General features: G+C 39.2%; 1 protein-coding gene across 3 annotated transcripts in view; it reads right to left on the bottom strand.

Annotated features, from left to right (window-relative positions):
* ccdc162 (coiled-coil domain containing 162) overlaps window positions 1-24634 on the bottom strand; it is a 93221-nt gene that overhangs the window by 38045 nt on the left and 30542 nt on the right. For all 3 annotated transcript variants that reach the window (NM_001443253.1, NM_001443255.1, NM_001443254.1), the window contains 14 exon segments: window positions 242-380; window positions 805-967; window positions 5927-6044; window positions 8480-8656; window positions 11049-11098; window positions 11173-11284; window positions 15430-15638; window positions 16131-16224; window positions 17591-17743; window positions 18116-18318; window positions 19648-19876; window positions 22175-22296; window positions 22377-22511; window positions 22513-22581. In NM_001443253.1, coding sequence (NP_001430182.1) covers window positions 242-380; window positions 805-967; window positions 5927-6044; window positions 8480-8656; window positions 11049-11098; window positions 11173-11284; window positions 15430-15638; window positions 16131-16224; window positions 17591-17743; window positions 18116-18318; window positions 19648-19876; window positions 22175-22296; window positions 22377-22511; window positions 22513-22581 — 1973 coding nt within the window.

The raw sequence follows: 24634 nt of genomic DNA, 5'->3' as shown, positions 1-24634 counted from the left end.
TTTTTTTACCAAATAAAAACACTGCTAAATATTTACAAAATAATAAATAAATTAAATTAAACAAAAATAAATAAACAAACGGATTAATGAATGAATAAAAAAAAAGCAACCAGCATTAATAACTAGATTATATATCTAATCTGGTCTTTTCAAAGACGTTCCCCTCTGCCTCCTCTCAAACTTGATTACATTATTAACATCAACACTAATGCTGTGAGTTAAATCTGTGGTTTACCAGCACCTGATCATGTATCTGACTGCGGTATCAAAGCGCAGGAAAAGCACGTCTCTGTGTAACTGCAGGAGTCGCCCGACACTCTCTGAACTGCTGGACTCACAGAGAGACTCAATCTGTCGCTGAACGTCCCACAGCTCAGCCCCTTCAGACAAACAGCACAGCATTACCAAACACTGTACAGTACATTCACGCAAAATACACACAAATACATCGTACATACACACAAAATGTTAAAAACACTGCATTACAACCTTTTTACTACACCCCATGGTGATTTACATGAATTACGCGAGTAACTCTATTAAACAATAAAGACTTCATATTCTACCGTAGGTTTATATTCAGGATTCAACAGTAATTATTTTAACCTAAAAATAAGAACACATATATTATTATTATTATTATTATTATTATTATCATTCTTGTTGTTTGTTATTACTGTTTGTTGATTTGTTTCAGTTGTTTTGAATGGAATTTTCCCCAAACCAAGTGTATAACTCATAATTAAAATGCAGTCATATGTGGAAGAGGAAAATAGCTTGTGTTGTACATAGATGATCACGTACCGATGCTCTCTAAACCTCCCCAGTCTGCCGTGAGCTTCTGAGTGCTGCTGCGACTGCACAAAGAGTCGGAATTCCCCAATCGTGCAAAGCTCACCAGGTAATAAACAATATCATGAAGAGCTGATATGATCTGCAGAGAGTTTTGAAGAGCCTGCTGACGCTCCTGCAGCAAGAGCAAACAATATATGACTTAATACATTCAATAAAAGACTCCAGATCAGCAGATGAGTCAAACAAATAAGACTGAAGTTGAATAGTGTATAAGCAAACAAACCAGTGCTGTTAAAAGATTAATCATGATTAATCACATTCAAAATAAAAATGTTTATTTGCATAATAGGGCTGCATGATGGCGCAGTGGGTAGCATGTTCGTCTCACAACAAGAAAGTCGCTGGTTCGAGCATTTGCTTGTTCTCCCAGTGTTCGCGTGGGTTTCCTTCGGGTGCTCCGGTTTCCCCCACAAGTCCAAAGACATGTGATGTAGGTGCATTCGGTAAGCAAAATTGTCCGTAGTGTATGTGTGTGTATGGATGTTTCCCAGTGATGGGTTGCAGCAGGAAGGGCATCCGCTGTGTAAAACATTTGCTGGATAAATTGGCAGTCCATTCCACTGTGGCGACCCCAAATTAATAAAGGCACTGAGCCAAAATAAAAATGAATGAGGTAATTTGCATAATATATACAGTCAAGCCTAAAATTACTCATACCCCTGGCAAATTTTGACTTTAATTTGTTGCTTAAATATAAGTAGCAAGATTTTTTTGACTGGAAATGACAGAGGCTTCTCCAAAAAGACAGTAAGACGATGTACAAGAGGCATTATTGTGGGGAAAAACAAACAAATAAATAAACAAATAAAATATATATAGATATTTAGTTGTATTTCCTCTTTGCAATCTGGGGCCTGGGCCCGGTTTTTCAAAGGTTTATTGATCTGGATTCAGTAATCCTTTTTTTGCAATCCATGATCGCGTAATCTAGCTTACTTTTTGAGCCAGTTTTTCAAAGCAACATTGGAACGGGTCAATCTGATCTGGATAGGAATTTTTCTGTATCACTAAATCTAGCAAACCAGTGCTCAAACAGAATAGGAAATCCCAATATAGAACTATAGATATGTAAAGAGCAACAAGTAGAATAGCCAGTGTGGGGTCAGTATAACTTTATTTTTATTTGAAATGAAAACACACACATTTAAAAAAAAAAAAAAAAAAGAAAAACCCCACCCCATCCTCTTCCAGCTGTCCGCTCTTCTGAGAACTACAGCACAAACACTGTACTGTGCAAAACACTGCACTGTACACAAACACTGTACAGCTGCGCTGATGGTCGTGGGGAGTGGAGAACATGAGTCTGATTTCAGCGACGCTCCAGGGACAGACGAGTCTTTGCTGAGGCCATCTTCCAGCCTAAACCACGACGAATGAAGTTCTGCACAAGACTTTTGGCCAGCGGAGAAATTCAAATGGTCGTGCCCAACTGAGTCTGGTTCTCTCAAGGTTTTTTTTCTTCACTCCCATCAGGTGAAGTTTTTTTTCCCTCTCCGCTGTCGCCACTGCCTCGCATGGTTCAGGATTGGTAGAGCTACGCATCGATGAATTGGCTCTTCAGTGTTTGAACTCTCAGTAATGATTAAATCACACTGAACTGAGCTAAACTGAACTGAACTGAACTTAAACACTAAAACCTGAACCACACTGTTCCAGTTACTGAACCACACTGTTCCAGTTACTATGACCATTTATGTGAAGCTGCTTTGACACAATCTACATTGTAAAAGCGCTATACAAATAAAGCTGAATTGAATTGTACAAGTTTCAAATATAGATGTATTGAATAAAAAAAAGACAATGTCAAAACCTCCACAATATTTTCAGACTTCCTCATCTGATGTGGAGAGAGCAGCTTGTCTGAGCATAGCCTTTAGGAGGCGGATCTCAAGTCTGGCCTTGGTTTGCTGCAGTTTGGTCAGAGTCAGTTGTTTCTCTGTCAGATGAAGCTGTGCTTCTGCCCTTTCAGTCTCTTTTTGCAATTAATGAAAGTGATTTCAAAAATCAGTGATTGTTTATTCTGTAATCATTGCATGCATCACTAATAAATATTCTAAAAAGAAAAATATTTCTATTGTGATGAATATATATATATATATATATATATATATATATATATATATATATATATATATATATATATATATATATATATATATATATATATATATATATATATGTATCAATCAATTAATGACAGATTAAAATGTATTGTTTTTGGTCAATTTTGACAGCTGTTTGAGGGATTATTTTATGAGGCCAAACTCTTTTTACTTTGCTGTAGGCCTATACTGAAAGGCTGAAAACGTTAAAGCCTACCTAATCACTATAGCCTGACGGATGGACAAATAAAATTAAAACCTTATGAATAAATATCTTCTAAGTTACTGCATAATCCAAATATAGTATTATTTGATACTTTTTTAAAGTTCTCATTACATTTTGGGCATGAAATCCACGCTGAACCCACCCTTCTGATGGGATCAGTTTAATCCAGATTTTTTGGGTCAAAGTGATCCAAATCATACAAAAAAGGTCGGAAAAACCCAAACTAAAGGTTTGATCCTGATCAAAACCAAGATTGGATTACGTAATCTAATCCGATTATGTAATCCATTTTTTCTTTTGAAAACCCATTTTCAAGATTTGATCCAATCCCTTATCTAAAATCCTAGTGGATTACTTTTGAAAAACCGGGCCCTGGAGATTACAATATTACTGTGGTATAAATACAGCACTCCAAAAAAGAAAGAGATCAGCAAGTCATTTACCTGTTTAATAATGATTTGTTCAGCTGTAGTTTAAAATTATGCTGAGTCTTTTCTCCTCTAAGGGTTTATCTTGTGAATGACAATCGTCATCTTGTGAATGAACATCGTCAACCGGCTTTGCTCAAAGACAGGCTAATGGCCGTCGATGCGCTGTCTCTCAGAAATGATAAATATCTTAAAATAGGCTTTATCTTTTTAAATAAACTGCAAATTTGCAATCTAAACAACGACATTCTTGACTAAAAAAAGCTTCAAAAGTACATTATGTTGTCCAACAGCAGCAATATAAGTCATACTGTAGAGTGTCCTCTGTTTGTTGCTGTATGTGGGAGGATTAATACACAAGGGTGAAGGGTGAAGAGGCTGGACGAGTGCTGTTACTAGCAGAATATTGCACAACTATCAGCCAATCAGATTTAAGAACCAGACAGAACTGTTGTATAAATATAAATAAATACACACATACACAAGAAAATCCAGATTCATATTTATAAATTAAATATTTTTATATAATACAAATGATATATAAATAAAAGCACATTTATATCTTTTTTGTTTTGTATTTATTTGTATTATGTTTTGTTTACAGTATGTATACGCAATATTTATACAGACTGTACACACACTTATTATGTAAATACAAACTTTTATTTTGAATGTGATTAAACGCAATTAATCGTTTGACAGCAAATAATAAAACAATTTTACTCATGTTTATCAGCATATTTCCACAGCTGATTGATTATATTAGGAATTGCAAACATTTTTGCATTTTAAGTTTTATAAGATGCAAGTTGTAAAAATGCTAATTAAGAATTTATAAATGGCAAAGATTTATTTGAGATTAATTGCATCCAAAATAAATGTTTGTTTTGATTCAAGACATGCCTTTCTATTAGGATATCCGAGTCATTTAAACTTGCTTTTATATGTTTCAGGTTTTTATGTATTTTATGTAGTTTTATTTCTTTGGTCTTATTTGACAAATACACTACCTGACAAAAGTCGTGTTGCCTATCCAAGTTTTAGGAACAACAAATAATAACTTAACTTCTAGTTCTTATATGAAAGGCAAAGGCCTCTAGATTACGCTTATTTGACCAAAATAAAACATGATCATGCCTTGATTTTTAATTATTTAATTAGGAAAGTAAGCTCTGACTTCCCTGAGACAAATGTCTAGTCACTTAACAGAAATAATGTCCAGTATAGAATATAAAGTCATGCTGCAGTGGAAACAGAATGAATATTGTGTCTGACTCCATCATGAGCTTGGAGGACTGCATCCATACGTCTCTGCAATGACTCAAATCACTCATTAATAAAGTCATCTGAAATGGCAAAGAAAGTGTTCTTGCAGGACTCCCAGAGTTCATCAAGATTCTTTGGATTCATCTTTAATGCCCCTATCTTCATCTTACCCCAGACATGCTCAATAATGTTCATGTCTACTGAATGGGCTGGCCAATCCTGGAGCACCTTGACCTTCTTTGCTTTCAGGAACTTTAATGTGGAGGCTGAAGTATGAGAAGGAGCGCTATCCTGCTGGAGAATTTGCCCTCTCCTGTGGTTTGTAATGTAATGGGCAGCGCAAATGTCTTGATATCTCAGGCTGTTGATGTTGCCATCCACTCTGCAGATTTCTCTCGCCCCTATACTGATTGCTTCACCAAACTTGACTTATTTCTATGAAAATCTTAGGTCCATGCAGGTTCCAGTAGGTCTGCAGTATTTGTGATGATTGGGATGCACTTTAGCAAATAATTCATGGGAAACCTTCTGCCACTTTTCCAAATGATCATCTAGAAGTCAAGTTATTATTTATTGCTCTTAAAACTGGATTGACAACAAGACTTTTGTCAGGTAGTTAGCAGTTTGTGCACAGCACAATAGTCAATGACTGATGTTGCATTGTGCTATATAAAGTAAATTAAAGCAAAGCTAAGTAAATAAAGAAAAGTAAAGTAAGGGAGGAGAAATGCATCATGCAGCATTTGAGACATGAAATCACAATGCAAAAGCAGTTTAAATGTTCTGTATTTAATTTTCTTCAGGATATTTTGCTTTGTGTTCAACAGGAGATAAAAATTAATAAAAATGTATAACCATTTGAGTGAGTAAATTGTGAGGAAGTTTATAACATTTGATGAATATTTGCATATTTTATGCAAGGTATTGTACCTGTGCATGTATCGGTAACATTTGAAATGCTGCTTTGCTAAACCGAATGCTTAGGAGTATTTTTAAAAGGGCCTGGGGGGAAAAAAAGTGTTCATTTTAGCCAAAGATGAGTTTCTGACCTTCTCCTTTAGAGTCCTGAACATGAGCAGTACTTCTGTATAATGAGGGATGAACCACAGATTCAGCAGACTCTTTCCATCGGCTGATAACAGTCTTCTGGGACGAGGCTGAAAAGTCCTGAATGACCAAAAGTTGATAAGAGTTGATTTAAAAAGGCAGTTACATTCTGGAAAGTGTGTTTTTTATGTATGAATGAATGCATATACAGTATTTATGCAGAAATGTCATTTTTGTAATGCCTCTAATTTGATATTATACATTTATGCATTTTGTTTATCACAGATAACATTTTTTTAAATAGTTTTAGCATTAAACAATGTGAACCATTGGATCAACTGAATTTGTGTTATAAGTACATTACAATAAGTTGACTTTTTCGAGTGTAACAAAAGAAATGTTTTAAGTTGATCCATAGGTTTACTTTGTACAGTAATAGCCTTTCAATTTAACATAACTACAAAACGTAACCTGCCTATCTCTATAAATCATTTTGCCTTCAGAAGTGTCTTAATCCTTGGTGGCGTTGATTCAACAAGGTACTGGAAATATTCCTTAGAGAATTTGGTTCAGGATGACATGATAACATCACACAGTTGCTGCACATCCATGATGTGAATCTCCCGTTCCACCACATCCCAAAGGTGCTCTATTAGATTGGGATCTGGTGGCTGTGGAGGCCATTTGAGTACAGTGAACTCATTGTCATGTTCAAGAAACCAGTCTGAGGTATTTGGTGCTTCATGACATGGTGCGTTATTTTCAACCCAGGCTCATTGTGGAAACGTAGTCCCGCGGACGTTTCTGGAGACCGCGGAATACGTCCCGGCGGGTACGTACGGCTGCAGTTTTTGTTTTTGCGAATCCGCGAGAGGCCGCTGTTGTGTGATTTTTCTCATCTTGAACGTCTCTCGCGAGTGCGGTTCGCGCCCGCACTGTTCTCGCGTCAACCCGCCAGAGGCCGCTGTCCGACTGACCGGATGATTGACTGCACGACGCCAACCAATTTTACCGATTGACCCGCCCGCCCGCTCGCTTCCCTAAACCCGAGCAACAGTTTACAAAAGCCGTTCAAAAAAAGAAAAGCCCTGATTTTTTTTTTCTACCGCGTTTTCGGATTTTACCGCGTTCTCACCCTGTTATGAAACTCGTTCACTTAATTTTTGGGATTCTGTTTTTGTCTTACCTGTTTGCTGGAACCAATCTTCCCCGGACTCCAAACCGATTGACGTGGTCGACTCCTCTCTGCATCTCGAGCCTGCCGACGTTACACGGTGAGCTGAGTGGACAAACGGGTTGCAGCGGGAAAGCCCTCCACAAGGAGGTAAGCGGTCAGCCGGCAAGCGCTAAAGGGAACAGCGTCACACCGCCCCGCAGCGTTCGCTTGAAAAAAATAAATGCAGCCGTACGTACCTCCCGGGACGTATTCCGCTGTCTCCAGAAACGTCCACGGGACTACGTTTTCAGAATGAGCTTGGGTCGGTTATTTTGCTGGAAGTAGCTCTCAGAAGATGGATACACTGTGGTCATAAAAGGATAGACATGGTCAACATCAACAGCAGCAAGACTCAGGTAGGCTTTGTGCCAAAGTGTGCCAAGAAAATATCCCCCAAACCATTACACCACCACCACCAGCCTGAACTGCTAATACAAGGCAGGATGGATCCATGTTTTTATGTTGTTGACGCCAAATTCTGACCCTACCATCCGAATGTCACGGCAGAAATCGAGACTCATCAGACCAGGCAATGTTTTTCCAATTTTCTATTGTCCAATTTTGGTGAGCCTGTGTGAATTGTAGCCTCAGTTTCCTGTTCTTAGTTGACAGGAGTGGCACCTGGTGTGGTCTTCTGCTGCTGTAGCCCATCTGCCTCAAGGTTGGATGTGTTGTGCGTTCAGAGATGCTCTTCTGCAGACCTCGGTTGTAACGACTGGTTATTTGAGTTACTGTTGCCTTTCTATCAACTGGAACCAGTCTGGCCATTCTCCTCTGAACTCTGGTACCAATAAGGCATTTACATCCACAAAACTGCCACTCGCTGGATATTTCCTCTTTTACGGACCATTCTCTGTTAACCCTAGAGATGGGTGAGCATGAAAATCCGAGTAGATCAGCAGTTTCTGAAATACTCAAACCAGCCTGTTTGCACCAACAACCATGCCCCGTTCAAAGTCATTTAAATCACCTTTCTTCCGCATTCTGATGCTCGGTTTGACCTGCAGCAGATCATCCTGACCATGTCTACATGCCTAAATGCCGTGGGTTACTGCCATGCGATTGGCTGATTAGAAATTTGGGATAACGAGCAGTTGGAAAAGTGTACCTAATAAAGTGGCCAGTGTGTGTGTATCATTAATAATAATTGAAAGACTTTAACTATATGTTACATCATTGTTTTTGTTTATTTTATTTTTATTTTTATTTTTTTTTACAAATATTTCAAATTATTTAACATGCTCTTGGCATATAAAATTTTTCTTCAATATCACCTAATTATCTAATTACCTAATTACCTAATCACCTAATTACCTAAATATCACCTCCACATGTTCACCTGGGATCAGGACTTGGTCTGCCCTCGGCCTGCAGGTCTGCTCGGGGGTCTTCAGGTTTGCCCATTATGAAGTGCTGGTCTCTGATGTGTGGCACCTCATGCAGCAGTGACAAGAGACTGAAGTTTAGGGAGATCAGCTGCCCTCGAACAAAACACTCACGCACACGCTCATTAAACCTGCAAGACACAAAGTAATGCAGTACATAAAGTAATGCAATACAATGTTGAGTTACTCCCTAAAAAAGTAACTAGTACATAGTTACTTTTATGATAAGTAATGCGTTACGTTACTTTGAGTTACTTTCGTGTTACTTTCCTTACCTTTTGGGCTTGGGGCCCTATCATATACCCGTCACAAAAAGGAGCAAGATGTGTTTGGCGTGATTTGTTGCTATTTTCAGACCAGCACAACTGTAAATTTTTCAAGTTTTGCACCACATTGTTTAAATGGCAAATCCATTTGTGCCACTTTGTGGATAATTTTCTCTTAAACGAGCACAAACAGTTACTAAAGTAGTCGAATGCTTCATTATAGATCTGTGCAATCTTAAAGTGACACCTCTGTTATCAAACAAAACACAATGAGAGATTCATTTGCTGCTTTTCACTAAATAACTATCCGTTTGTTAAGTGGTGACGTGTTTGTGACGTTTGTAATACTGTTTCCGTGTCCAAGCCGCCATTCACTTGAGTGGAGAAATCATTCGTTTATGATCACTTTTATTCCTATCACACATTAAAGTTAATTTTACATTAAGTCATAGTGTACACAACAATCTCTGGGCTTGCTGCATAACAAATACCAAAAATTTCACAATTTATAAAACAATGAATCACTTTCTGGCCATCGGATATTAGGCATGGACATATATATTGCGATCATGACTTTCGAAAGTATTAAATCGCTTTGTAAACGTTTATTATTACCATTTCATGAATCTCCCCATTCAGTTGAATAGAGCGCTTGGACCCGGAAGCCGCTCCGCGTGACGTCACACTTAACAAGCGGATAGTAACTTTAATCAATATGCAAATACAATAAAGTGAGGTAGATTTTATAGCTTTATTTTCTGTACAGGCCATTGATTTTATTAGGCTAAACCTATTTTATTTTATTGTCAATATTTTCTAATGTATGCTATGTATTCTATCATTTGAAGCTATTTGCTGTCCCGTTTTTTTTTACATCCCAACGTTGATGGGTATGGCATAATATGGTTGCTAATCAATAAATAGCTATAGTGCTATTTGTTAGTTTTAACACCAGCTAATGTTATGGAAGAGCATAGATAGTTATGGAAAATAACAAGCAAATCTGTAAAGATTAGATCTATTCAGCAAAAACGTTAATTGCATTGGCATATTTATCTGACGTTTTCCTAGCTTGTAGTAGTCGATCAAAAAGCTATTTGGTTTCTTATGACTATTTGTACACTAGCAGTGGAATTTATTGCGATGTGACAGGGCGTCACCAGAAATCTTGCCTAGGGCGCAAAACTGGTTATTACCGGGCCTGTATAGACCTTTTTCTTGGAACGCAAAATTACCCATTATGCTTTGCGTGTATGCGCAAGGAGAATGCGAAGAACTTCCGGTCGGCAGCTGATGCGTGTAAACAGTCACATTTGGACAGCTTTTAAACGATAGTTTTAATCTATTTTACCTGCTTTTATCCTCTTTGAACTAATTCTGTTGTCCATCAGCACCGTCTCCTGGACTGATCATTTAAAGAAATGCGATTCAATATGATGGAAAACAGCTGCTGTGAGGCGTTTTCCCCTCGTTGTCAGACGGCATCTTCTGCAGTTTAAATGAAGCCTCGTCATCGCTAAAGTCAACATTTTCTCTTTATTTCAAATATATAACCAGCCCAAACAAATGTAGTTCACCAAAATGTTTGACACACACACATGGCCTGTACTGTGCCACTGACACACTGATTTAATAACTGTGACAAAGTGAAAATATAGGCTAGTGTCATTTCGAAATGACAGAAAAACACAAACCGTGGTAAAAACAACACACGAAATAAAACACAAACGGCTCGCGATTAGAATGAACAGCAAATTAACCAGCAGAGTATCAATAACAGACTTTTATTGCTCATTTTTGTAAATTGCACGACTTTCATACCTGTTAAATTTCATGCTGGTTTGCTCTCTCTCTTTCTCTCTCTGTGTGTGTGTGTGTGTGTGTGTGTGTGTGTGTGTGTGTGTGTGTGTGTGTGTGTGTTAAAGAGCCGCTGAGCTAACAGCTGACAGGCCGGGTACACCCACTGTATTTCTGACGGCAGACACGTGAACTAGGAGAACGTTTTTCTCGTATTTCTGACGCGCTTGAACCACATGTGACAGATTATAACGGCTTTAACAGACACATTTCTAAGTTGTGTGTCACAAAAACACTCTGTTATCCATTAAAAACGTCATTGAAACCCATTTTTTGGAGCGCAAATTACCAGTTGTACACGCTGTAAACGGAAGTTTTTAGCATTCTACCGGAAGACGCTGGTCGCTATGGCGCCCTCCATGCAGCAGCCATGAAAAAGGTCTATAGCCCTGCAGCGCACCTGTGACAGAAATCCACGATCAGCTTCCTCTTGATTCTGCACACGTCTTCCTATAAAAAAGAAAAATTGACTTAATACTGAGGTAGATATGTCTGCATATTGAGTAAATTAAGTCCGTACATACAGAGTTCATCTTCAGCGAGCCCATCTGCTCTTTCTTCTTTATAAACGTATTCAGCATTTCATCTCGGAGAGACACTTTCTCCAGCTGAATGGACACAAAAGCTCCCGCAAACCTGAATTACAACACACTTTTCTCAGTTAAAAGGGAAGTATTATGCTAGAATCACTTTTATAAGAGGTTTAAAAAGCAGTATGTAAATATAACCAGCTAATAATAAGAAAAATTGATTATTTTAATTTTTATAATAAGACTTAATAAAAACAGAGACACTTTGATTGACATTCTCTCTTTGTACGTATCATCAGAGAGCGTAAGCCCATTAGTGACCATCTCTCCCTCATTAGCATAGGATGTCAGTCTTGTTTTTGAATCAGCCACTATGCTGACACAAAGGTATTTGTAGCTCCTCCCTCTTTTGAAAAGAGCACAGTCTCATTTAAATTTAAAGTGACAGTCACCAAAATGACACAATTAGGATCAAAGCCTAAAAGGGTCAGTTTCAATAAGTTATATAACATTTTCCATCTGGTATTTTGAGCTGAAACTTCTTATACATCCCTCTAGGCACATCAGAGATTAATTTACATCTTGTAAACAGAGGCATAATAGGTCCCCTTTAAAACATGTCTTAATGTCTTTTAGGCTGCATTTACACTGCAGATCTTGATGGTCAATTCCGATTTTGTGACTGTATCTGATTTATTTGATGACCTGCTTACATCATTTTTTAAAGGTGACTCGTATCCCATCGTCTGCATTTACGCAGCACACGGCAAAGGCGCAATGACCAGGAAAAAAAAAAGAGCGGGCGCTGACTAACAGCTGATAATTAAAGAGCGCTCTTTTCTCTATTCCTGTATGTCTTTTCTTCGCAGCTTTTGACAAGCTGTTTCACTATAGTTTATGACAGAAAGGCTCTTATTTTTTTATCTTCTTTTGATAAATAGGCTTTTTTAAACCTTTAGGCATCTTAATGTAATGTCCATGGCGTGATTTATGCACGTGATGTATGCACTAGTTTTATATTGGTTACGTGGCGGACCTTGCGTTCTCTCGCTCTCATTAACATGCTTAAATACTTGTGCTACATAACAATATAAAAGCTGTTTAAGCCCTCGTCTATGAGATTTAAGATTTGGGACTCTCCTGAGGTCTGTTCTGAAAGTAAAGTGTCAGACTTGACGTCATTCGCTACGGTTTTTAAATGACGCGCGACTCGCATTGACAGGTGAAAATCCGATCTACTTGCTTACACTGCAGACAGGAGAACACAGATCTGATTAATTTCAGATAAATTTCCACAAACAGTATGAACAAGGCCTAAATCTGATTTGGGTAAATCAGAATCCATGTGATTTGTTCCTGCTTAAACGTACATGGGCCACATCCAATCTCTGCCACATGGAAGAAAATAATAGGAATTGAGTCACTTCAACAGTAAACGCAGCCTTAAGGCCCGTGCACACAGAGATGTTTTTTGCTCGTGTTTTCCGTCAATGTTTAACGCCTCGTGACTATATAAAGGATGTCAATGTGATTGTGCACAACAATGCGCAAAATGGCAAGCGCAAAAGCATCATTTAAAAAAAAAAAAGCCTCAAGGCTCCTACACACCGAGACACTATTTGTTTGCGTTTATCGTCAGCGTTTTACGAGACGTTTTTCTGTATTCAAACCTAAGCGATGTTAGATGGCGCTAAACAATTAAGCTTCTGACACCCGCTTATAACACAGAAGAAGAGGAGGGGAAGTTCACACGCTTGTTAAAGTTACTGGTGACTTGAACAAGCATAGATGGTTCAAGCAGCAGCTCCAGCTCTAGCGATGAAGAAATAATTATTGTTTACCAGTGCAATAAGCAGCTGCACGTTCATATCGCCTCTGTGCATCTTCTTCGATGTGCGCTCACATTGACAGTTTTGCCCTTGAGCGCTTCCAAGTGCTGTTTACTGTAACACATTGACGCCCTTTATTTAGTCACGAGGCGTTAAACGTCGACGAAAAACGCAAGCAAAAAACGTTACGGTGTGCGCAGGTCTTCATGCTTGTTTTTTATTTTTTTATTTGACGTGCCGCGTTAAAACCTTCTCCGCCAATCAGGTTTGCACTTTTGTTCACATTCACAGAGCTGCTGAAGTCACAGTTAAAGGGTCACGAAACACCAAAACACATTTTTTGAGCTGTTGACAGTCATATATGTGTCCCACACTGCTAAAAACACTATTAGGACACCTATATTTCACTAAAAAGTGTAAATTGGTTGTTTTTGCGTTATTTCAAGCAAATTCGTACTTCCGGTTTGAAACGAAATTTTGAAGCTGCGTCACGGTCATGACATAATAGCCTGTATTCCAGCGTGCAGACTGGACGTCTGTGCCAGAGTGAGTATTATTACGTCTTACAGTGTGATGCATTAATGCATGAGTAAGGCTTGGTTCAAACCAATCAGCGCGCTCTATTGTGCAACTTCATTAATATTCATTACTATCACCGTGTTTTCAGGACAGAGACGCCACGTTGTGTTGGCAAAACAAGCATGAAGTGTTGCTTTTATAGTCTGCAGCAGTTAAGTTTCGTTTTCATTTTCTCTCTGTGAGAGCTCAGACTCACGTGTGGATTAACAGTGTACGCGACGCGCGACAACAATAACTTGTGTGTCCAAGGAGGATTATTGTTTACCTGAGAGCTGTTCTCATCTGCAAACGCTGAGATCCAGATTCGCTTTAGTCTCCTCTTAATAAAGACGCGGCTCTAGTTGCTGGTGATTGTTCTGTCTCTACAGATTTGGTAAGTGAGAGACCAGTGCTCTTTGTTTATTCAGTTCGTATTTTATTCGTATCAAACAAACTATTGCACCGAGTGTAAACAAGTTAGCACTAACAGTTACAACCAAACTATAACCTCGTGTTGGATTTTGTGACTGGAATAACACACGCGGCTTTCTGACGCTACCTGCCGTGTGCATCTAAGTTTCCGGGAAATGCTGAGTTTTTTTCTCTCATTCGCCGTGCGGTAACAAACATAGCATGAAAAATACACGCTTAGAGCAGTTCCTCGAATCAAATATCACGTTTGTCGGGAGGGACATGAATGAATTCCCTGAATGAAAGAGCCAAACTGCAGTCAAAGTCCACCATTTAATAATCTGGCAAATAATTCGACTACAGATGTCCATGTAAACACAGTCACATTGTCCGCTGTGGTTGTGTGTTTTGACTCTAAAATTCAGCGCGCCCAAATTGACACTCCCACACCAAGCATCTTTTCTTCCTCCGACACTCCCCCCTAAACAGAGCTGGACATGCCCACTTTTCTGACTTTTTCCAAAGTAGAGGTGTGAAAACACCCTGCTGAAACGAGGGGGTTTCATGGCCCTTTAACAGCACTTGGAGGCGCTCAAGCGCTAAACTGTCAATGTGAGCGCACATTGAAGAAGATGCTCAGAGGCGATATGAACATAGAGCTGCTTATTGCTCTTGTGAACAATAATCATTTCTTCATTGCTAGAGCTGGAGCTGCTACTTGAACCATCTATCCTTGTTCGAGTCACCAGTAACTTTAACAACAAGCATGTGAACTTCCTCTCCTCCTCTTCTTTTGTGTTACAAGCGGGTGTCGGTAGCTTAAAGTTGTGTAGCGCCATCTAACGTCAAAGAGGGATTTTGCGTAGTCTTCTGCTTGACGCCAGTGAATATCGCTTGGGTTTGAATGCGGAAACACGTCTCGTACAATGCTGACGATAAACGCAAATGAAAAGCATCCCGGTGTGTAGGAGCCTTTAGAAAAAGATAATGGGACAAATGTTTGGAACAAATAATTAAGATTTTTATTACTCTATTTAAATGTAAATAATTAATTTTTATGAATTGAATATAGTCAAAACTATTAATAGTTACAATTTCCTCCAACATAAATGTATGCATTTGTGCCATTTTTTAAAACAACTTTTGATAAGGATAAAGAAATCCTGTATTATCATTTAAAGGGACAGTTCATCCAAAAACAGTAATTTGTTTTGTTTAATCAAAACAAGTTTATAATGATATTAGATATACAATTATTGATTAATATAACTTAAATTCAATAATTGTTCAATATAAATTAATTAATAATACATTCCTCTCAGTGGTGTCTTTGTTTTGAGCATATAAAACAGCTTTCAAGTAAAATTACACAAATCCATCGTTCGTATCATTCATTTTCTTAATGCCCAATACACTTGAGGTGAAATAGGATTGGGATCGGTTTTATGCAGACCTGTTTTTATCATCTACAGCTCGTCTCCTGGTTGTAGATGAAGCAGATTTTTCATGTTGCAGTTTTAGGTCTGAATCTGAAGACTGATCCAGTTTCTCTGTCCTAAAGCACACTGAGGCCTGTTTCAGTGCTCCAATCAGAGCGTTTCTCTGAACCACCTGACACATCAGAACCACCCGCAGGTTCTCCACACTGGCCTCATTCATCAGCTGAAGAGACACAAGCAGGTAATAAAAGAAAGCATGTGCATAACGAAAACACCACCCTGATCCAAAGTTACAGAAATCTAATTATTTTTATAATTACACTTCTAATTTATATAAATTCCAATAATCATAACTGCTTTGTTCTTCACGAAATTCCTCACAATATATGGCATTTTGTGGCCTTTTTAAAAAGATGGGGAAATATTAAATCACTAGTAGGGATACTACAATTAAAAATAAAAATAAAAAACAAAGTTATTTTGAAGAATGTTGGAAAGCACACAGTTTTTAGTTTTTAATCCCTTACTATGGAAGTCAGTGAGAACCATAAATTTTTTTTGATTTCCAACATTCTTCAGAATATTTTCTTTTGGTTTCAGCAGAAGAAAGAAACTCATGCAAGTTTAGAAACAAAATTTTGCTTTGTTTTGTTTGAAACATCATCAGATTTTCTTCCCAGACACAGACCTGTGTTGTCAATCATTGTGTAATTACCTGTAAAACTGCTTCTTTCGATCGAAAGCTGAATTTGCAGATATGATTTTCATCAAGTTCCTGAACAGCAAGAGGAAGACTGTTTGGGATAAACCTAGAAAAAAAGAAAGAAGCCAAAAATCAACAAGAATGTATTTTCCAACTGTTCAAGAAAACTTGAAGGTCCTGTGAAGTGCTTTGAAAAAAATTGTATTCGATGTTTGAGTGATTGAGCTCAAGTACCTCAAATGAACAGCTTTTGATTATGCTACCTCATTTTGGTATAGTAGCTGCTCACAGAATATGAAGGAAAAATAGCAAAAGGCACAAAATAAATTAGTACGAATAATTAAAAAACAATTTCTAGAGCACATTTACACAAAGAGTTTTCAAAGAATTAGTTATGTTAACAGTAAAAGCGTGAAAAGTGCAAAAGTCAACGGCTCCTAAATCTTGTTAAAAACTCATCCTGGACTTGAAAACAACTACTGATTAAAGTATTGAGGCTGCAAAACACCTACTGTAGTTGGTTGGTTTTAAAGGTTCCATGAAATTAAGATAAAGTTTTTTTGTAGACATTAGTATCAGTATGTTAGTTTTAAGGATCTCTATAAGCTAGTGTGCTCCTAAAGCAGTGACAAAATTCGCATTTAGAAGACATAAACTGATATAGACCAAGGCATCTTCAAGCGAAGTCATTTCACTTGGCGGCCATCTTTGAAACGCCAAAGTGTGTTTGGGCAGTCTGTTTAAATGGGGATTCATCAAATTCTCCAAAACTACTTGCCAAGCTTATGATTACATTTCATATTGTGAATAACTAATGAAATTAAACAACTGTCTTTTTAGTTTCATTCCTAAATATTCCTATCACACAAAATCTGCAGAAACTCACGTCTGGTAGAAGCCCCTCTACCAGAGAATTGTCATTCCATAGCGATCACTGATTGGCTCCAGTAGAAGGCGGGGTTTATTCACCATATAGCGACCACTGATTGGCTCCTGTACTAAAAGGCGAGGCTTCATTTGCCATATTGACAGTTACACTTTTCCCCATTTAAAACTATACGAGTGACATGTCTTGTGTATTATATAGTCTTTGTATTAACATAACATAACATTTCTCAATAAATCTTGACCAATCAAATGCTCTCTAGTATCTGACATGCTCCGCCCCCTTCAAGATGCTTCTTATTTGCCTGTTATTTCACGTGCTTGAGCTCAACCACTCTCACTTGCAGAGCTGTGATAACAACAAAACGCAACTGGCTGTTTTTTTAAAAAGGGGAGGAGCTACTATACCATACTATCGATAACATCAAACATCAGATATAAAATGCACAATTCAAAAAACATCACGGGGCCGTACATACTCATCTTGGACTACAAATCAAGCATTGATTACAGCATTGTGGCTGCAAAATATACCTAGTTTGTTGGTTTTAAAGCATGCAAGTAGAGTCTGAAACCCAGTGTTTCACCTGTCAGCCTCCTGTCTGTTGTCCTGGAGGGCCGTGAGGAACACTGGAAGCTGTTTTGGAGTCTCTTTCCTCACTGCAAACTCAAACTGAACCAGACGCATGTATAGATGAACTTCATCAAAACCTATCACTCTGGACAGTGATTTATATAATCTAGAATAACAGAAGGAACAAGACATCCAGTCTAGCTATAGTCACATTATTTACATGCTGTTTAGCTACCAACATGCTCAAGAAACAACAATTGAGCGATTTCATGAAACAGTGCATTTAAATATGATGAGCTGATTCTTGGGTGGCACGGTGGCTCAGTGGTTGCCTTACAGCAAGAAGGTCGCTGGTTTGAGTCCTGAGTGGGTCAGTTGGCATTTCTGTGTGAAGTTTGCATGTTCTCCCTGTGTTGGTCCCTGTGTAGCTGGGACTCGAACCATCAACCTTCTTACTGTGCGGTGACAGTGCTAACCACTGAGCCACCTCTATATTTTATATTTTAAATTCTACATTTTCAGCAGTCAGATACTCAACTGGGACAGATGTTCAGTCTCTGCCGCTGATTCAAAGATGCGATGCCGGAGCGTGACGAGCTCTAATAATGTGCAGAACGTCTCCAACATGAACATCTGTCTGTCTTTGCCTTGTTTTCTCTCCTGTTCATCTGCACATCTCACAATGTACAGTCCCAGATCTCTGACCAGAGCAGGATCCTCGATGAACACATCTAAGAACAACTGAAGCAACACACAACGTCGAAAAATAACTTATTACCTTATTAAGCTTATTTTACCACACTACAGTGTTGAAAATATCCATAAACTAGCAGTTTTCCGTATTGTGTGATTCATGTTTTTATTTCTCCCTGTTTATTTATGGTTTTGAATTGCATTATGGTATCTTGATCTCTTTCTTTCAACAACTTTTAGCCTTGAAAAGATCGAAGAAGTACTTTTATGAACATTTTTAATAGTTTAAAGGGTAACACTTTAGAATAACTATTCGTTATAACGAGTTAATAGACCATTAACAAACTTAGGTAACAAGTTATAAATGACTTGTTAAATAAAAGTTAATAGTTTGTTAATTATTTACTACTGTGCCTTATAGATGGCTAATAGATAACTTACAAGCTTTTAGTTAACAAGTTGTAAAAGACTTCTTAACTGTATTTTAATGATTTATAACTATACCTAATAAATTAGTAATAGATCATGAACAAGCAGTTAGTAAATAACTTAATAAAGACTTGTTAAGTATCAGTTAATAGTGTATATATGTTATTGGAGCGTTATTCTAGTTGCAGCTGTTTTTCATTTATTAACTGTTAGTGTTTGGGCACACGCTGATTTTCACAGAGGCAAAACAAACACAGACGCAGGGGAGAAAGACAGTGACTGTGTTTGTATGTACATCAGTAATCAAATTATTTGACAAATTATTATTTGTCGACTTTAACTGCAGTTTGGCACTTTCACTTTCATTTAGGAACATTTCATGCATGCCCCCTGTGACAAATGAGATTTTGGATGAGAGGAACTGCTGGAAGAGTGTAGTTTTAAAAGTGCTCCGACACTCCCACCTAAACAGAGATGGACACACCCACTTTCCCGACTTTTTCAAACTAGAGGTGTGAAAACACTGCTAAGACAGGGGGGTTTCTTGGCCCTTTAAATGCAAATGAGCTGCTGCTGCTTTACAGCTTGTGCTTCAGATACTATAATAAAAGCAAACAAAAAGTGTGCATGGGTTTTAAAGACTTACATACATTTCTCTGAATGCACAGACGTGAAGTATGAGCACAGAAAGACATACTAATTGAGTAAGTATTAAATTATGTTTTTGTTGACATCTACTGTCAAATACAAACAAGTAACGTATGCACAAAGAGAAACTGAATTTGTAATAATACACAGTTGTACCCCTATTACATTTAAAGAAAAAATGAGTTTTAGTTTTATATTCTGACTAAAATTACTAGCTTAACTACTAATTAATTCATAACAACTAATTAATATCATATTCATAACAACTAACAACTAATAAAAAAAAAAAAAGGCACATACGTCTCTTTGGATCTGAGGACTGTAGGTTACACCCGGAGAAGTGAGTGTGTGCCAGTGATGCAGTGCTGTTTTCAGGAGCTTTTGCTCAAGTTTGACTCTCTGAGATGGTGCTTTCGCTCTGTGCAGCTCAAATAGTTCAGTACAGGCTCGTTCCAGACCCTCATACAGCTGACAGGCCAAACCTAATGAAGGATGAATCTCCAAAAAATACACACTCTTCAAGGCAGGCCTGCAATGATAGTACAAAGAGACCCTGTTAAATTTGTTTTTCATTTTGTGTTTCATGTCAATATTGCATTTATTATTTAAATACAGCAAAAACAGTAATATTGTGAAATTGTATGTCAAACTGAAGGGCGACTATGATGCAAAATCCACTTCTGGATGCTGTTTGGACTGAACTGTGCGTTGGTATAGTGTGTCCACAGTCATATTGGAGTGATCAGGGCCGGAGCAAGCTGAACTGCCACTCTAGGCAAAGAACGGTCCCGCGGCCCTTAACCCTAAAGTGAAACGTGGATATAACTGAGGGCGCGGGTGGTGAGGGTAGTTTCAGGGACGCCACTCTCTCTATTCTGCCGCCCCAGATGCGGATATAACTGAGGGCGCGGGTGGTGAGAGTAGTTCGGGGACGCCGCTTTCTCTATTCTGCCGCCCCAGACGTGGATATAACTGAGGGCGCGGGCGGTGCAGGTAGTGTCGCGGACACCGCTGTCTATTCTGCCGCCCCAGACGTGGATATAACCGAGTGCGCGGGTGGTGAGGGTAGTGTCGCGGACGCCGCTCTCTCTATTCTGCCGCCCCAGACGCGGATATAACTGAGAGCGGGTGGTGAGGGTAGTTTTGGGGACGCCGCTCTCTCTATTCTGCCGACCCAGATGCGGATATAACTGAGGGTGAGGGTGGTGAGGGTAGTTTCGGGGACGCCGCTCTCTCTATTCTGCCGCCCCAGACGTGGATATAACTGAGGGTGAGGGTGGTGAGGGTAGTTTCGGGGACGCCGCTCTCTCTATTCTGCCGCCCCAGACGCGGATATAACTGAGGGTGAGGGTGGTGAGGGTAGTTTCGGGGACGCCCCTCTCTCTATTCTGCCGCCCCAGACGCGGATATAACTGAGGGCGCGGGTGGTGAGGGTAGTTTCGGGGTCGCCGCTCTCTCTATTCTGCCGCCCCAGACGCGGATATAACTGAGGGTGAGGGTGGTGAGGGTAGTTTCGGGGACGCCGCTCTCTCTATTCTGCTGCCCAAGATGCGGATATAACTGAGGGTGAGGGTGGTGAGGGTAGTTTCGGGGACGCCGCTCTCTCTATTCTGCTGCCCAAGATGCGGATATAACTTAGGGCCCGGGTGGCAAGGGTAGTTTCGGGGACGTCGCCCTCTCTATTCTGCCGCCCTAGGTGGCGAACAACTTCGATGAATAAACATATAGAGAAACACTTTCGCATGTGCTTGGGCAGTCTTTTTGAATGGGGACACATCAAATTCCTCTAAACTACTTGCCAAGCTTATGATTACATTTCATATTATGAATAACCAATGAAATTAAGCAACAACTGTCTATTTAGTTTCATTCCTAAATATTCCTATCACACAAAATCTGCAGAAACTCACGTCTGGTAGGAGCCCCTCTCCCAGAGAATTGTAATTGCATAGCGATCACTAATTGGCTCCTGTACTAGAAGGCGGTATTTATTCATCATACAGCGATCACTGATTGGCTCCTGTACTAAAAGGCGGGGCTTAATTCGCCATATTGACAGTTACACTTTTCCCCATTCAAAACTATACGAGTGACATGTCACTCCCGGCCCTGGGAGTGATATAAACACAACGAGTCTCTTTTTAAAGTTTCCACACGTTAAAATAGGATTCAAATCCAAATCCTAAATAGTCAAATCAAATTTGAGGCTGACTGCAACATGATGTGAGAGTGTGGTTTCCCCATCCACCGATTTAATTGACAGGTGCATAATAACATATGTAACATACAGTCCGAAGGTAAAATTCCATTGTGAACTCTAAAAGGGTCTACGAGAAAAGACTATTGATGTATGGGACTTTGTCAGAGCTCGACGGGAACTTCATCAGTACACAGTTCATGGATCAGTTTCTTACTCTATTTCACAAGTGTAAGTGCGATTAAAATTGTCGCCTCCTTGTGCTCTCTAGCTTGCAAATTATGCATTTAATTATGTTTAGTGACTTGTTAACGCCTGTACTGTATTTGGGTAACTACTATATTTTTTCTACTCTTTATATTCTCATATTATTTTATATACTATATATTTTATATTCAGTTTTGGTTGAACCTTATATGCTAATCCTTTATGAAAACTAAGAGGGCACAAATTCTTTCAGAGGGAGCAATGAATTTCTGGTTCGCATGTAAAAGGGGCCGTGTGAAAGCAAATAACACCAAATATTTAAATACCACCAATAACACCAAACAAATCAACCTTATATTTGGTCGGGAGCAAAGCAAGTGAACGGTCTTTTCTGGTGTGATTTCTGCACACCCTTAGGCTTACCTGCTTCCTCCGATTGACACCAAGTGTTTAGGGATGTAGTTTGGAGGCAGGCCATATTCACTGGGAGAACCTTTCTGTCCATCTCTCCATATTCTCTCCAGATACTGCCTCTGCTCGTCAATCTAACATTCACAAAACATCAGAGAATAATATAATGTGGCAGCCCATTTTGGGTTGGGGTTGAACATGATTTAAGAGTTACCTGATTGTTCAGCACTAGTTTGATGAGCTGTTGGTGGCTTTGGAGACAGACAATTAAGTCTCTGTATGATTGAACAAAATATCCAGCGGTAAAATCCATCTGTGGTCGTCTGTGCATGATGTCTGTGATGACCTGTGATGGCCAGTCTGAACTGCTCCTCTGGGTCTGTGACGTGCTGATATGCCTCTAGATAACAGTTCAAGAGCTACAAACACAAGCAACAATAATCTTTCATTCATTTTCTTGTCGGCTTAGTCCCTTGATTAATCTAGGGTCGCCACAGCGGAATAAACCACCAACTTATCCAGCACGTTTTTACGCAGCAGATGCCCTTCCAGTCGCAACCCATCTCTGGGAAACATCCACACACACTCATACACTACAGACAATTTAGCCTAGCCAATTCACCTGTACCACATGTCTTTGTATAGAGGGGGAAACCGGAGCACCCGGAGGAAACCCACTCCAACACGGTCGAGAACATACAAACTCCACAAAGAAAAATGCCAACTGGCCCAGCTGGGACTCGAACCAGCGACCTTCTTGCTGTGAGGCGACAGTGCTAACCACTGAGCCGCCATGCCGCTTTGTTTTAATTCGTAACAAATTATTCATTCAATTATTCATTTTCTTTTCAGCTTAGTCCCTTTATTAATCAGGGGTCGCCACAGCGGAATGAACCGCCAACTTATCTAGGATATCTTTTACGCAGCGGATGCCCTTCCAGCTGCAACCCATCTCTGGGAAACATCCACACAGACTCATTCACACTAATACACTATGGACAATTTAGCCTACCCAATCCACCTGCACCATATGTCTTTGGACTGTTGGGGAAACCGGAGCACCCAGAAGAATCCCACGCAAACGCAGGGAGAACATGCAAACTCCACACAGAAACGCCAATTGACCTAGCCGTGGCTCAAACCAGCGACCTTCTTGCTGTGAGGCAACAGTGCTAGCCACTGAGCCACCACACCTCGCTTATATTTTCTATTTTCTAATGTAAGTTGTTCTTTTTATCAATGAAACCTGAAAAAAAAACAGTTAAAACAAAAGTATTTAGCTGCTGAATTGCTATTAATCATTGATGATGATGATGATAATGATGATGATGATGATGATGATGATAATAATACTAATAATCATAGCCTGCTTCACAAATACAGTGCTCTAGGCGCAATAATGCGCAAGACGTGTTTGGTGCAATTTGTTGCTATTTTCAAACCAGCGCAACAGTTTTGCTCTACGTTGTTTAAAGTGGCATTTGTGCGCATTGGTGGACTCATGGGCATGCTGGTCTAAAATACAGGTGAAATAAGGCACATCGTTGGCACATTGCTATTTTGAGGAACTAAAATAGACTGCGCCATTGACCATCTAAAAGCTGCACTGAAGTCCAGCGCAGAGCGTGTTAGTTATGTACGTAAACCTTTACACATTGATTAATACACACAGGATGTACAGCCATACACAAATATCTTTGATATGAAAACAATAAACGATTAATAGCTGAAAGCTGATTCGACCTGCTTTGACTGAACTCTTGGAATTTCTAGTTTATTTGATGCTAAAGATCTGAGTGATCTGTTAGGTTTGTGTTCAGTCAGCTTATCTGTAATGTATTTATGTCCTAGGCCACTTAGTGATTTATAGATTAGTAATAATACTTTAAAATCTATTCTGAATGTAACTGGCAGCCAGTGTAGAGACCTGAGGACAGGTGTGATGTGCTCTGATTTCCTGGTTCTGGTCAGAATCCTGGCCGCAGCGTTCTGGATGAGCTGCAACTGTCTGACTGCCTTTTTGGGAAGGCCCGTGAGGAGGGCGTTACAGTAATTCACCCTGCTGCTGATAAAAGCATAAACAAGTTTCTCTAAGTCTTCACTGGACACAAAGCATCTGATTCTTGTAATTTTTTTTGAGATGATAGTATGCTGATTTACAGACTGCTTTGACATGACTGTTGAAACTCAGATCTGACTCCAGAGTCACACCAAGATTCTTGACCTTATTTTTTGTTGTTTGACCTTTAGAGCCAAGGTACGCATTTACCTTGAGAACCTCATCTTTGTTCCCAAACGCAATGACTTCAGTTCAGACTCTTTGTTTAACTGAGGAAAGTTTTGGCACATCCAGCTGTTAATTTTCATCAATGCACTGGCAGAGGGTGTCAATGGGGCTGTAGTCAGTAAGGCTAAATAGATCCAAGTGTCATTAGCTGTGGTAGGAGATTTGGTTCTTTCTCATTATTTGGC

This window comes from Danio rerio, chromosome 17 (genome assembly GCF_052040795.2).
Source record: "Danio rerio strain M-AB ecotype USA chromosome 17, GRCz13ab, whole genome shotgun sequence".
In the NCBI taxonomy this organism is placed as follows: domain Eukaryota; kingdom Metazoa; phylum Chordata; class Actinopteri; order Cypriniformes; family Danionidae; genus Danio; species Danio rerio.
Note: the sequence above shows the minus strand (reverse complement) of the source record. Positions and strands in the feature narration are given on the sequence as shown.